This window comes from Artemia sp. Qi Xiang Cuo, chromosome 11 (genome assembly GCF_049724085.1).
Source record: "Artemia sp. Qi Xiang Cuo chromosome 11, ASM4972408v1, whole genome shotgun sequence".
Taxonomy (NCBI): Eukaryota; Metazoa; Arthropoda; class Branchiopoda; order Anostraca; family Artemiidae; genus Artemia; species Artemia sp. Qi Xiang Cuo.
The window spans coordinates 45,063,708-45,078,587 of record NC_142804.1 but is presented as its reverse complement, the minus strand read 5'-3'; the positions used below and the strand labels follow the sequence as shown (position 1 = coordinate 45,078,587).

Genomic DNA, 14,880 nt, shown 5'->3' with positions numbered 1-14,880 from the left:
GATTTTTTTAATGAACAACAAAAGAGAAGCATGATCCTTGAAGGTCACATCTCTCCAAAATATCATTTAGGCAAGCAACATAAAAGTTTACTTCCTTATACAGTGTTTTTATGCAATTCTATGCTTAAAAAAGTTATAAATTCTCAAACTTAGTTATGAGAATAAAATATTTCGTTGCTTTCAAAATGCAAATTAAAACGACAAGAACAACCAAGTCAAAGATAAGAAATTAGACCGGCCGTTATTAATGCATCTATGTATAAAATTGCAGGCCAAAGACAATGTTCTGAGATTTTTTGTCAGGAAACAGAAGCCAAAGACATACATATGAGACAATATTTTACTTGGCAAGGTCCTTCAACAGGTTCCGATTGTTACTTTATTTGTGCTTCCCTTTCAATGAACTTCGAATTAGTTTTGTACATTTTTTAATCAAATATTATATTTATCTTCGACTAGTAGTCAAGATGATTTTCAAAATTAAACAACAATGAAATAAAATATAAATTTTAGCTTCTAAAAAACAGCAAAGACTCCTTCTAGATCGCCCAAAATGTCCTCAAGAGTTTCATTTTCATTGTTTTGTCATTGTTATTGTAATGACAAAATACGCCCACTATGCACCGAATTTTTTTTGACATACGCGAAATTGGCGCAGTGCACCAATTTGAAAAATTCAATTCGCCATCACCTCAAAAAAGCGCCCAAATGCACAACACTTGGCAACACAGGTTCCTTCAACTATAGTCAATGCTGTGCAACATTGATACTATAAATCTCTACTGTAGTCGAACTGATTTGAAAGCAGTTTCAGTTGCTTTTGTTTTCAAAACAGTTCAGTGTTGCCACCCTGGCCTGGAAGAATTTACTAGATCTGAGAGGAAAAATTAACTAAATCGCTTCTGTTTTTACTAAATGCTCAAAAAAATGTTCTCTCTTTTCTCTTTTCTTCGGTTTTCATAGTATGATTGAAAATTCCTGAAACCTATAAGTTCAAAAATCCTGTTTTTGATTATTTGGATGTAGGCTACTACTGGATAGGCTTCATATTCCAGATGCGGTGTATCCAAGACGTCAAACAGTAGTCTGGAATCTTGGATTCCGGAAAACCTGCTGGTGAAGTCCGGCTTTAAATCTATCAATGGTCTTCAGGTCATAAAATTCAGATATATTGAAAAAGTAAAAAACAATCAGAAAAGAAAAGTCGCTACAACTCATATTCACGAAGCAATTCAGGCGACGGAGTGCTTAGAACCTAATGTGTGTTTGAAAGTGACGGCTTTTGAATTTTGTCCCCCAGTTTCCGTTTTTAGGTTTGAAATCTGAAAACTTCAATTTTTCTTTTTTAAGAGGAAATTTGCCAGTTTAAAACACTAATTGGGTTGGTCTTTAAATAAGGGATAAGCTGCTTAGAAAGATTTCTGGCAGATTTTAAAGCAATTAATTTAGATTTTTTTTTAACTGATTTCTTCTGGATTCTCTCTCGTTCGTATTCAAGGGAATCAAAAACCAATACAATCTCTGTTACTTCAAAACGGAAATGACGTAATCGGCTACCGGTTTAGTTGTAAAATTATGTAAATTAAAAAGTGCACCTCAAATCGGACTAAAGCTGCCAAGAAAAATAAAACTTATATAGCATACAATAATTAGTTTTGAAAAAATACCATTGTGTTGATAGTATTCAGGTCAGGCAAATCATACAAATAGAAAAGTAAGAAGAAAAATATGTAGTCGCAATTAAAAAAAAGTTGCACTTAAAAGGTTTTAATCGTTCTCGGCCTCATCAGAATTTAAAGTATCCACTAGTTTCGAATTCTAACTGAAGGGATCTACTTGTTTCCATTTCTTGGTAGCCCGAGTCAAATTGCTGGGCATCACCCGGTCATGTGCTCCACTTGATGACCTGAGAACAAGTTGCTTCGTTTTCATCAGGGACGAAGCACTCGAGACATTTAGCCTATTCCTGTTTTTAGTGATGACCGACAAAATCGAGAACTGTCTCTCTGCTCCAGCACTTGAATGGGGCAAGCTGCAGAGAGTCAGAAATAACTTGGGCAAGTATAGGAAAAGTTCGTTTCCAGCAGCGTCTTTAAAAAGGGACAAAGCTAACTATCAAACGTAGCAGCTGTTATGAGAGTCGAGGAATTTTTTCTGAAAAGAATTAAGCCGGTATACTAGTCCTGAGTTTAAATAGTTTGCCTTTCAAAGCGAGTATCAAGAAGAAGCCGAGAGAAAAGTAGAGACTTTTAAGCACTAGGGTTGATGCGAAATCACAAAAATGAGAGCAGTAGTAGCCATAATATCTAACGTAATCGAAATCAGATTTTGTAATGAATAGACCCTAATTTTTTCTCCTGAATTCATGGAAAATAACGAAAGTTTTGTTTACTATAAATCACGACTATTTACTAGATTTCGGGAAATTTACTAGATCCTCTAAATTTACTAGATTTTTTTATTTTACTAGATCTAGTAAAATCCTACTGACAGTGGCAAGCCCGAAACAGTTACCCGTAAAGATAACTGTAAAGATGTAAACCCGTAATTATGAGTAAAGATGATTGGAGCAGTGAAGATGTCAAAAGTAGAATAGCCAAGGCTCAGGTTTTTTTTTCACACTTAAAAAAAAGTATTGAAAAATCGGAAGATAAGTCTGCAAACCAAGATTAGAATATTAGAAGCTACAGTGATGACAGTGGTCAAATATGGATCTGAAGCATGGGCGCTCCGAAAAGCGGATGAAGATTTGCTAGACGTTTTCCAGAGATTTTGCGTAAAGATTGTTCTGGGTACACGGCTGACTGACCGTATTTCAAACAATAGGCTATACGAAAAATGTGGTTTAATACCGCTCTCTAGGGCTATAATGAAAGAAAATTTGAGGTGGCTAGGGCACGTTGTGCGGATGAAGGATGACAGATTGCCGAAGATTGTCCTTTTCAACCAAACGTATAGGGCTAAACGGAAAGTAGGTCGTCCTCGTCTGGGATGGGAGGACGTCATAAAGAAAGATTTAAAGGAAACTGGAACTTCATGGGCGGACGTAAAAAGGGAGGCTTGGATAGATTGGGATGGAGGAGGAGTGTGCGTAGCTTTGTTGGCCTCAGGCGGCTTGGTGCTGCGGTGAGTTGTCAGTAGTAGTAGTAGTAGTAGTATAGCTTTTTACGTTTATTTATATTATCTTATAGAAATAGCAGGATATAGTCTTGCGCGTTGAAATAGCTTTGCTCAGACTGAAAGAAAACTGAGGAGGGGTTGCATAGACAGCATAAAAATATAATGAGCAAAAAAATAAAATGATCTTACTATGCATCATGGTAAGAAGTACTTTAGGGGGGGGATTAATAGTACAGCTAATGGTTCAGATTTTTATTTAGTGGGTTTAATGGTTTTATTTGGGTTGGGCCAGAGAAGTGAAACAAAATAATATTTAATGTCACAAATCTTTGCTCCGTGAAAGAAAATTGAGGAGGCCTTTTTAAAAGGGTATTTGATTTTCCCTCTTTTTTAGATTGAAAATGGTCTCGATTTTGTTTTAGGACCAGATTCCGAGGCTAAAAAGAACCGGATTGCTCTTAAACAGTATTAAATAAAAAAAACATGTTTTTTAAACTGAAAGTAAGGAGCGACATTAAAACTTAAAACGAACAGAAATTATTCCGTATATGAAAGGGGCTGTCCCCTCCTCAACGCCTCGCTCCTTAGGCTAAAGTTTTTTATTGTTTTAAAAACTAAAGTTGTGAGACAGAGTCAAACTTTAGCGTAAAGAGCGAGGCGTTGAGGAAGGGACAGCCCCTTTCATATACGGAATAATTTCTGTTCGTTTTAAGTTTTAATGTCGCCCCTAACTTTCAGTTTAAAAAACTTGATTTTTTTATTTAATTTCTGATCGTTTTTTAGTTAATGCAGCTTTTATTTTGGCTCGCCGTCATTGAATAAGTAAACAAGATTTGCATAAAAATTTTACTTTTCTTTTGCTAAATGGCTGTCTCTAAATTTGGTTCTGACGTAATTTACAAATTAACTTACGTAACGAACTTCTATATTCGTATATTTTTCTTCTTGGAAAAAAATACAAAGTTGCAGATTTTCGCAGATATGAGCTTGAAACCTATGTTATAGGGTTTTCTGATACGCTGAATCTGACAGTGATTTTCATTAAAATTTTTTCACTTGTAGGGGATGTTTCCCCCCTCTTTAAAAAATCGAGTAAATTTTCTCAGGCTCGTAGCCTTTGATGAGTAATACTAAACTTAATAAAATTTATATATTTAGAATAAGCATTATAATACCTGGATTTTTCTACATTTATTTAAAACAAAGGTTATTTTCTTAAAGTTTCGAGTAATTTTGAGCCTCCTCGCTTGTTTTTTTTTTTATTGTTTTTTTTTTATTACTTTTATTGTGTTGAGTATGTTTTTGGGGTCTCCCCGTATTAAATACCGCGCTCTTTTTGTTAAAAGTTAAAAAATTTTTTAATTAACAAACACCTGAATCACAATGGCCTTTTAATTAGAATAGATATCTATTTTGAAAGCACTAAAAAAAAACTGTAGCTTAAAGAGCTTGGTATTGATTAGGAGTAGAACACCCTCATATACGTAATAATTTCTGTTCATTTTAAGTTCTGATGCTGCTTATTACTTTCAGTTGAAAAAACCTTTTTTTTTAAATTTAATTTCTGATCGTTTTTTAAATAATGATTGGAAATCCGGCGCCCCCTTCATAGAAATGTCCCTTACCCCAAAGAAACATCCTCCACGGAAAGATTCTCCCGAGTAATCCCTTCCTCCAGCCCCCCAACCCCCCCCCCCCCACAAAAAAAATTCTTCCTGGAAATGTCTGTATACTTCCCAATAAACAAAACAATATGCAAGCAATGGGCAAAGTTCATAACTTGCAGCACTTCTCCTGGGAACTGTGGGGGATTAAGTCATCGTAAAAGACATATTTATTAGATTTTTGACTTTGTTAAACAAAATGGCAATCTCAAAATTTTAACTGGGTGATTTTGAGAAAAAATGAACTTGGGACCGAGCCTAGTTGCCCTCCATTTTTTTGGTCACTTAAAAAGGGCACTAGAACTTTTAATTTCCGTTCCAATAAGCCCTCTTACGATATTCTAGCACCACTGGGTCAATACGATTACCCCTGGGGAAAAAAAACAAAAAAAAAACAAACAAACAAATAAACACGCACCCGTGATCTTTCTTATGGCAAAAAATGCAAAATTCCACATTTCCGTATATAGAAGCTTGAAACCTCTACAGTAGGGTTCTCTGATACGTTGAATCTGATGGTATGATTTTCATTAAGGTTCTATAACTTTTAAGGGGTCTTTCTCCCTTTTTTCGAAACTCAAGCAAATTTTCTCAGGCGCGTAACTGTTGATGGTTATAAATAAACTTGATGAAACTTATATATTTGAAATCAAAATTAAAACCTGATTCTATTGATGTATGTATTGGTACCAAAATTCCGGTTTTTAGAGTTTCGGTTACCATTGAGCCGGGTCGCTTCTTACTTACAGTTCGTTACCACGAACTGTTTGATAGGAAACGGACGTGGAAGCTTCGCTACAAAAGACTTGGTTATTGAAAACAAAATTGATGGTAAATATTTTATTTTTCTTTTATATTTTTCTTTTCTAGCATTTATCAGCTACGACGTTTTTCACATAATAATTGCCCAATAAATAATACTCTGAAACAGCCTGTCTAAACACAATTTGTATATATGGTACCAAGGGCATTAAAACAAAGTTTAGCCTATTGTCCCCTGGACTTAACTATGAATATTCTGAAACGGCCTTTCTAAACACAATATGTATAGAAAGTACCAAAAGCATCAAAATAAAAGTTGATTGGCCCCTGGACCCGTCTAAGGTTTATTCATACCTGAAAAATGCGATTTTATCAAAAAGGATTGTTTTTTGTATTGCGATCATAAATGTTTTTGGGCAATATCATATTTTCGCCGGTGTCGGCAATTTGAACCGTAAAAGTGAATAAGCAAAAGTAATTAGTTAAATTTGATAGCAGTTTTGTCCTTAAAAATCCAGCTTTAAAAATTTGCTGATTGCCAAAGGCTGCTATACTTCCAAATGAAAGCTACGCCTTCTTAAACTGTTTGGTTTTATTTGTTTTTAGCTGAATTGTAGCTGGTTATTTATCCGCGTTCCTTTTTGTTTTTTATTTGCCAACCGCTACTACCAGACTGAATAAATCTTAAAAATTGATTCTCCAATTTTTTTGAACTTTTTATAATGTAAATGGTTGTGCAAGTTTCCAATTCCGACTGAAGTTTGCACATGGATCATATGAATTTTGGACGTGCGTTTTCCACATTGAGCACATTGAGATTTTCCTTATTTTGCTTACGAGGTTTTCTATATGTTCCAAAATTAAGATCTCTAGCTTCCAGCACACCCACGATGCATGAAAATTTTAATTAAAAAAAGTTCAAATTAATTTTTGTTCTTTTTTCTTGTTCTAAGTTTTTGTCCAACTTTTTAAGATCTTTACTCCTTGTATTAAATAAACAATCAATGCAAACAAACATACAATTGATATGAAGTAAACGAATTAATAAATTCTAAAACGAGTGAAACTTAAATTGAATATCCAAATCAAGCTTGAGACGAACAAAAATCACTACAAACAAGAGTTTGGGTATCGTCTCCTTGTTTCACTGTAAAAGTCTAAACCTACTGCCTCATTGGTGCTTTACTGAAAATTAATTCTATTACAAATATTTTCTTTTGTACTTAATATTTAAAATTAAAATTATAGTAACATTTTGAACTAACTAGCTTTCAGCAATTAAAATCATTATTTATCAAATATTCAGTTTAATTGATTAGTTCTTTCTATAATTGTTTAAGACGAATATAGTTTCACTACAAACAATAGTTTAGATACTGCCCCCTTCCTTAACTGTAAAAACCAACAGCCTACTGTTTCATTTGCGCTTCATATAAAACGAATTATATTAAGAATGTTTTCTTTTCCTGTTCTTGCAGCATTGAAAATAAAAATAAAATTACAGTGAAATAAATTCTTGAGCTGATGGATCTTTAAACGATTAACGCCATTATGCATCAAATATTGAGTTTGATGTTGTTTATACTTTCCAAGACTGTTCAAGACGCATATAGTTTTTAATAAAGCGCCAATGACGCAGTAGGTTTTGGACTTTTACGGTGAGAGGAGGCGATACCTAAACTCTTGGTTGTAGTGATTTTTGGTCGTTTCAAGCTTGATTTGGATATTCAATTTAAGTTTCACTCGTTTAAGAATTTATTTATTCATTTACATTAATATCTATTGTATGGTTGTTTGCATTGATTGTTTATTTAATTTCTGTTCGTTTTGGGTTACATTTATTCCCTAATAGTAATTTCTGATCGTTTTGAGTTTGAATTTTAAAATATTTTTATATTTGCTGAGCTCAAGTTTAAAATAGCCTTTACTTTTCTTTGAAAAACTTATTTTTCGGGAAGTTTTTTTAAATTAATTTTTGTTCGTTTTTGACAGCAAAAATGTTTCAAAGTCACACTTAAAAAAAAATCAAAAAAAATCAAATGTTCATCAAAGTATCAAAACTGGTATCAAAGTAACAATATCAAAGTAAAATATTTAGGTTTGTGCCAACTTCGAAGTTTTTATTGTCTGATGTCTGAACTATTTTGTAACAAAAGAGCTATCTCAAAATTTTTATCGGATGGGTTTGGGGAAAAAGGGCGGGGGGGCTAAATGCCCTTCGATCTCTTTTGACTCTTTAAAAGTGAACTAGAACTTTCTATTTTCAATCAAATGAGCCCTCTCTGAAATTTATATGAGCATAATATATTCTCTGAGGCCAACTTGACTCTTGTACATGATAATGGTAATAAGCTTACCTAAGCTATGGATGTCAGGTATTGCGATATCTTGGAACGATAATTTCGACAGGACCGGTGCCTGTCATCATCAGGTTCAAATTCAAGACTCTTGCCAGAATATAAAATCTCTAAATAAAATAAAACTAAAATCACTGAACAACACTCGTTCCAACACACTGTGTTATCGTTCCAAGATAACACAATACCTGACATCCATAGCTTAGGTAAGCTTATTACCATTATCACTTATATGAACATCCCTTCTATAAGAACCATTCATACCCCCAGAGTATAACTTACAACGCCTGTCCCTGGGCCCAGTGGAGTTGTTTCGACCCTGTAGTTTTAATATCTGATGTTTGAACTATTTTTAGCAAAAAGGCCACCGCAAATTTTTATCGGATGAGTTTATCAACCTGATAAACCTAAAGGCGTGGAGGAGGGAGGGGCTAGTTGCCCTCCGATCTTTTTTTACTCTGAGAAAATGAACTAAAACTTTTCATTTCCATTCAAATGAGCCCTCTCTCAAGTTTATACGAGCATCCCTTTTCATAAAAACACATTCGGCCCCAGGATATAGCTTAAAATGCCTGCCCCCGAGCTGTGGGGGGTTGTGTTGACACCGGTGTTTTGTTATCTGACCTTTGAACTATTTAAAAAAATGGCTATATCAAAATTATGTTCGAAAGGGTTTGGGGAAAACCGGCGTGGGGAGGGGGCTATGGGCCCTCCAATCTCTTTTGGCTCTTAAAAATTGAAATAAAAGTTTCAATTTCCATTCAAATCAGCCCTTTCTGAAGTTTATAAGAGCAACCTTCCATAAGAACCATGTATGCCCCCAGGACTTAACTTGCAACGCCTGCAACCGGGCACTGGGTGGTTGTGTGTGCACCAGAGTTTGTTTTATCGGACCTTTGAAATATTTTTAACAAAATGGCTGTCTCAAAATTTTTATCAGATGCGTTTTGGGGAAGAGGGGCGTGGGGAAAAAGTTGCTCTCTGACCTCTTTTGACTCTTAAAAATTAAACTAGAACTTTCAATTTCCAATCAAATGAGCCCTCTCTGAAGTTTTTACGAGCATCCCTTTTACAACAGCTATATATGTCCCCAAACATAACTTACAATGCCTACCCTGCGCCCTGAAGGATTGTGTCCACCCTGGAGTTTTTTTCTATGATCTTTGAACCATTTTGACAAAAAATGGCTCTCTCAAAATTCTTATCGGATGAGTTTGAAAAAATAGGGTGCAGAGAAAGGGGGAATTATTTGCCCTCCGATCTCTTTTGACTCTTAAAAAGTGAACCAGAACTTTCAGTTTCCAATCATATGAGCCCTCTCCCAAGTTTATACGAGCATCCCTTCCATAAGAACTATATATGCCCCCAGAGCATTACATACAACACCTCCCTCCCGGCCCTAGGGGATTGTGTCGACCCCGGAGTTTTCATTATATAATCTTTTAAATATTTAAAAACAATGGCTATCTCAAAGTTCTTATCGGATGGGTTAGAGGAAAAAAGGGCATGAAGGGGGGGGCCTCTGATATTTTTTGACTCTTAAAAGTGAACTAGAACTTGCAATTTCCAATCAAATGAGCCCTCTCCGAAGTTTATTCAAGCATACCTTCCTTTCTAAGAACCATATATACCCCATGGAATAACTTACAACCCTTGTCCCCGGGCTCTGGGGGTTTTGTCGACACCTCAGTTTTTCTTATCTGACTTTTGAACGATTGTTAACTTAATGGTTATCTCTAAATATTATCAGATGCATTTGGGAAAAAAGAGGCATGGGGGGGGGCTAGTTGATCTCCAATCTCTTTTGACTTTCAAAAAGTGAACTAGAAATTTCATTTTCCAATCAAATGAGCCCTTTCTGAAGTTTTTACGAGCATTCCTTCTGTAAGAACCATATATTCTCCCACGACATAACTTACCACGCCTGCCCTCGGGCTCTGACGGGCAGTGTAGAGTTTTCCCAGAGTTTTCGTTATATGGTCTTTGAACTTTTTTAAACAATGGCTATCTCAAAGCTCTTATCGAACGGGTTTGAGGAAAAAGGGCCTGGAAGGGGAGGGGGCTATGTGCCTTCCAATCTGTTTTGACTCTAAAAAAGTGAACTAGAACTTTAAATTTTCAATCAAATGAGCCCTCTTTGAAGTTTATACGAGCATCCCTTCCATGAGTACCATATATACCCCCACGTCATAACTTACAACGCCTTTCCCTGGGCCCTTGGGGGGTTGTGTTGATACCAGTGTTTTTGTTATATGGTCTTTGAACTATTTTTGACAAAATAGCTATCTCAAAATTTTTATCGGATCCATTTTGGAAAACTGGGCTTGAGGGGGGGGGGGCTGGTTACCCTCCTATACCATTTAACGCTTAAGAAGTGATCTAAAACCTTCAATTTCCAATCAAATGAGTCCTCTCTGAAGTTTATACGAGCATCCTCTCCATATAAACCATATCTGTCCCCAGGGCATAACTTAAAACCGTTACTGTGAAGACTGTGGCGGGAGTGTCCTGCTCAAAGACACAATTTCCCGAATTTTCAAGAATGTTGAACAAAATGGCTATCTCAAAGTTTTTATTGGATGTGTTTGAAGAAATGGTGGGCGTGGAAGATATGATAGTTGCCCTCCAATCCCTTTTGACTATTAAAAAAGGCACTAGTCAATTAAATTTCCAGTCGAACAAGCCCTTTTTGAAGTTTTTACGACAACGCTTTCTATTAAAACCTTCTATGGCAGATATGGAGTGTTAGTTGCCTTCCAATCTTTTTTGATCCTCAAGAAGGGCACTAGAACTCTCAAGTTCCAATACAATTAGCCCCCTTTGAAGTTTATACGATGACCCCTTCCATGTAAAGTGCCTCTGGAAAAAACCTGCCCCCGGGCCCTTGGGGGTTGTGTCGACACCGGAGTTTTTGCTATATGGTCTTTGAACTTTTTTAAATAAAATAGCTATCTCAAAGTTTTTATTAAATATATTGGGAAAAAAGGGTGTGGGGGGAGAGGTTGGACTGGTTACTCTCCGATATCTTTTGACACTTAAAAAGTGAACTAAAACTTTCAATTACCAATCAAATGACCCCTCTGACGTGTTTACCAACATTCCTTCCATAAGAACCATATATGCCATCAGGCCATAACTTATAACCCTTGCCCTGAAGACTGTGGGGGGAGTGTCTTACTCAAAGATATAGTCTCCAGAACTTTCAACTACGTTACACACAATGGCTATTTCAAAATTTTGATTGGATGTGAATGGGGAAATGGTTGGCGTGGAAGGGGTGGTAGTTGCCTTCCATTCACTTTCGACTGTTAAAAATGGCACTAGCCATTTGAATTTCCAATCGAATGAGGCTTTTTGAAGTTTCTACGACAACTCTTTCTATAAGAACCTTATATGGCCCCAGGAAATAACTTACAATACTTGTCCTGAAGGTGTTTGGATGTGTTTGGGGAAAAGGTGGGCGTGAGAGGGGGGGGGTAGTTGCCCTCCAATCACTTTCGACTATTATAAAGGTCACTAGCCCTTTGAATTTCCAATCGAATGAGCCTTTTTTGAAGTTTCTACGACAAAGCTTTCTATAAAAAGCTATATGCCCCCAGGATATAACTTACAACCCGTGCCCCGAGGGAAATGGGGGGAATGTCCTCTTTAAAAACCTAATTTCAATCTGGAAATCCACTACGTAGAGCCAAATAGCTATCTCAAAACTTTGATTCGATGTTTTTGGGGAAATGGTGGGCCAGGAAGGGGTTTAAGTTGCCTTCCAATCATTTTTGACCGTTAAAAAGGGCACTAGAACTCTCGATTTCCAATCAAATGACCCCCTTTTGCACGTTGCAGGTATGCTGTAAATAAACAAACTTGAACAGTTTCCTCTTGTTGCCGTTTTATAAGCAATATCGAATAACGCACAACCCAAAGAAATCATTGAAATAAACAAGATATTATCAAAAGAAATTACCCATATTTTGCCTAAATCTAACTAATTTTACACAGTTATTTCGAGACAACCTCTTCTAATCTTTTGCATGGACTATCCTTATTCATGACCGATGAAAAACATACAATGTGTGCCTGCATGAACCGCCATGTGTTAAGTGTTTATAAAATATCTATCCAGGTCCATTCTAATTAACTTTACGGAAAAGAGCAATAGGTGTTTATTTTAAACTCACTTAGCGTACAATCAAACTACATACTAGCCTAGAAAAGAAAGAAAAAAAGTACTAAATTTTTCGCGGAAGAATGTGAACTACTCCAAAAAAGTACTGCTAACCCGATTGCATTGTTTACATTTTCAATAACACAGTCCTAAATATAAAAATAGTTCATAGACGTGTTAGCGTTGATATTCTAATAGAGTTAATCAACATTACCAAATCCTGCATATATAACATCTTTTTGTTTTCTGATGAACAACTGATATTTTCTTGAAGATGTTGACTGAAAAGAATATTTCTATTTTTAAGTGATTTACCTTTCTAAATTGTTGCATAATGAATTAGACAGAAATGAAAACAGAAAGGAAATGTAAGAAGAGGACACAAGCCCTCTTCTGCCCCCTCCTCCTGGCTGGTGCCAGTGTTTAGCTTTAAGAAGAGGTGCAATTGCAAAAAACTGAACAACTATAAGAAAAGAAAAGAATTAATGAATGAATGAATGAATGAATGGTTTTACATCCCGTCATAAATCACACAAGTTATACGACGGAGTATAAAAAAAAATAAAAAAAATAAAAAAACACAAAAGAACACAAATAAAGGCAAAAAGAAACAAACAAACACTTCACGATTCTATTTACAACGATACTTAAATCGTATTCAGACTAACCTACAATATCCCGATATAGGTCACGATGAGGATTGAGAAAACACTGAAACCGGACAGTACGCTAAGTGACTGCATTAGTCGAGTCAACAATTTTATATTTTTGGGAAATTCTAGTGTTTCTCTCCCACGGCAGAACGCTTAGGAGATATTTTGCGTACTTAAAGTACTCTCTCCGGACTGAACGCTTATCAGTTTCAGTGAAAAGAGACCAAATGACGAAAGTGACATAACATGTTGTATAACAAATACAGAACAAAGGTGTCCGAGTATAAGACGGTTATAAAGACGTTTACAAGCAGTAAACGTTCAAATGCACGAGTGTTACATTAGAGTGGATACCTATAAAAAGTATTGTGTTCCGACAATTCATATAAAAAAGCCAAGAGGACGACCCAAAAATTGATACCATGATTCACAACTCATCAGTGACACAAACCAGGAGGGAAAGCTGGAAAGCCCTACTAAAATACCTATTATTCTTTAATTCGTAAACCCGATCTATGGAAATGCCTGCATTTAAAGAGTTTGATATCGCGTTAGCTAACTTCAAAAATTATCCTCATCGGCCAGTAAAGATACTAAAAGTGTCCAAGGATAGCAAAAGAAAGCCATCATATTTGGTATTTTGCTATGGGACACATGATGAATACAGACTTGTTGAAGCCAACTTGGCGGAATATAATCCAAGCGTTAGCCGAACCTCAACAAAACAGACTGCAGGTGTAAAGGCTGCATTTGAGGAATTGAAAAATTGACCCCATATTTATAAATCCCGTTCCAAGACACATAATGCATTAACAATTAATGAATCTGATATGGGAGAATGTGCTTCGTTGATGGATAAAATCACTTCTATGGAACTTGACCTAGAAAAAACTAAGCGAGAGTTAATGCAAAATATAACTAAGAAGGTTAATGAACGATTTTCGGATGCTGATTCTTTCCGCCAGTCATCCCAAGACATTATTTGTCAAATATATGACGCGATTACTCTTGATTATCAACCAAAATTTGAAAAAATTGAACAACCGCTGAAAACTCTTCGCAACCAAATTATAAATCAAGAAGAGAAAATCATGAAAATTGAGATGAAACTAGATTCATTTGAACAAGAAGTGCTGCTTGATTCGCTAATTTTGCATGGTGTTAAGCAGCAGTCCGGATCTGACCTCCAATCAACAATCCTGCAAGTTTTCGTAACCAAAATGAACCTGACTGAAATTAATTTTGCCCAAATAAGCAATATCTACAGATTTAAAATATCTCCTGCTTTAACCGATAAATTTGTGAATTTATAACTAAGAGTCTATGAAAAATATAACTAAGAAGGTTAATGAACGATTTTCGGATGCTGATTCTTTCCGCCAGTCATCCCAAGACATTATTTGTCAAATATATGACGCGATTACTCTTGATTATCAACCAAAATTTGAAAAAATTGAACAACCGCTGAAAACTCTTCGCAACCAAATTATAAATCAAGAAGAGAAAATCATGAAAATTGAGATGAAACTAGATTCATTTGAACAAGAAGTGCTGCTTGATTCGCTAATTTTGCATGGTGTTAAGCAGCAGTCCGGATCTGACCTCCAATCAACAATCCTGCAAGTTTTCGTAGCCAAAATGAACCTGACTGAAATTAATTTTGCCCAAATAAGGAATATCTACAGATTTAAAATATCTCCTGCTTTAACCGATATATTTGTGAATAGTGATATAGCGAAGAAAGTCTTCTAAGCAAAAGCCAGGTTAGCTTCAAGTGGAATTTTCCAATCAGAAGCATTGACAAAGAGGCGACGTGAGATCCTATATGCCGCTAAGGACAAATTTGGACATAGAAATGTTTGGACTAATCGTGGGCAAATTTTGGCAAGGCCTAGCGGTGAAAGTGTCACTAGAAAAATTCATACTCTAGCCGACTGTGCTTAAAAATAAGTTTTTTTTGTGTGTGTGTGTGTGTGTTTTTTTTTAGATATGTTTAGTATCTTGCTATTCATATATTCAGCGTATTTTATTTATCTTTTGCTTATTTTTTTCTTTGTGCGTATCTGTCTAATGATTTAATTTCGTTCCAATTAACTTCAAGGAAATTTATGGATTTCAATAATTATTCTTTTTTGTTACATGCCTGTTCTCACAAGTCATTG

At 35.6% G+C, this 14,880-nt stretch overlaps 1 protein-coding gene across 1 annotated transcript in view; it reads left to right on the top strand.

The window, feature by feature from the left end:
• LOC148947023 (phospholipid-transporting ATPase ABCA3-like) overlaps positions 1 to 14,662 on the top strand; it is a 513,909-nt gene extending 499,247 nt beyond the window's left edge. Inside the window, exon 31 of the mRNA XM_089096491.1 lies at positions 14,472 to 14,662. Coding sequence (XP_088952617.1) covers positions 14,472 to 14,662 — 191 coding nt within the window. The remainder of the gene's footprint in view (positions 1 to 14,471) is intronic.
• Positions 14,663 to 14,880: the final 218 nt, after the last annotated feature.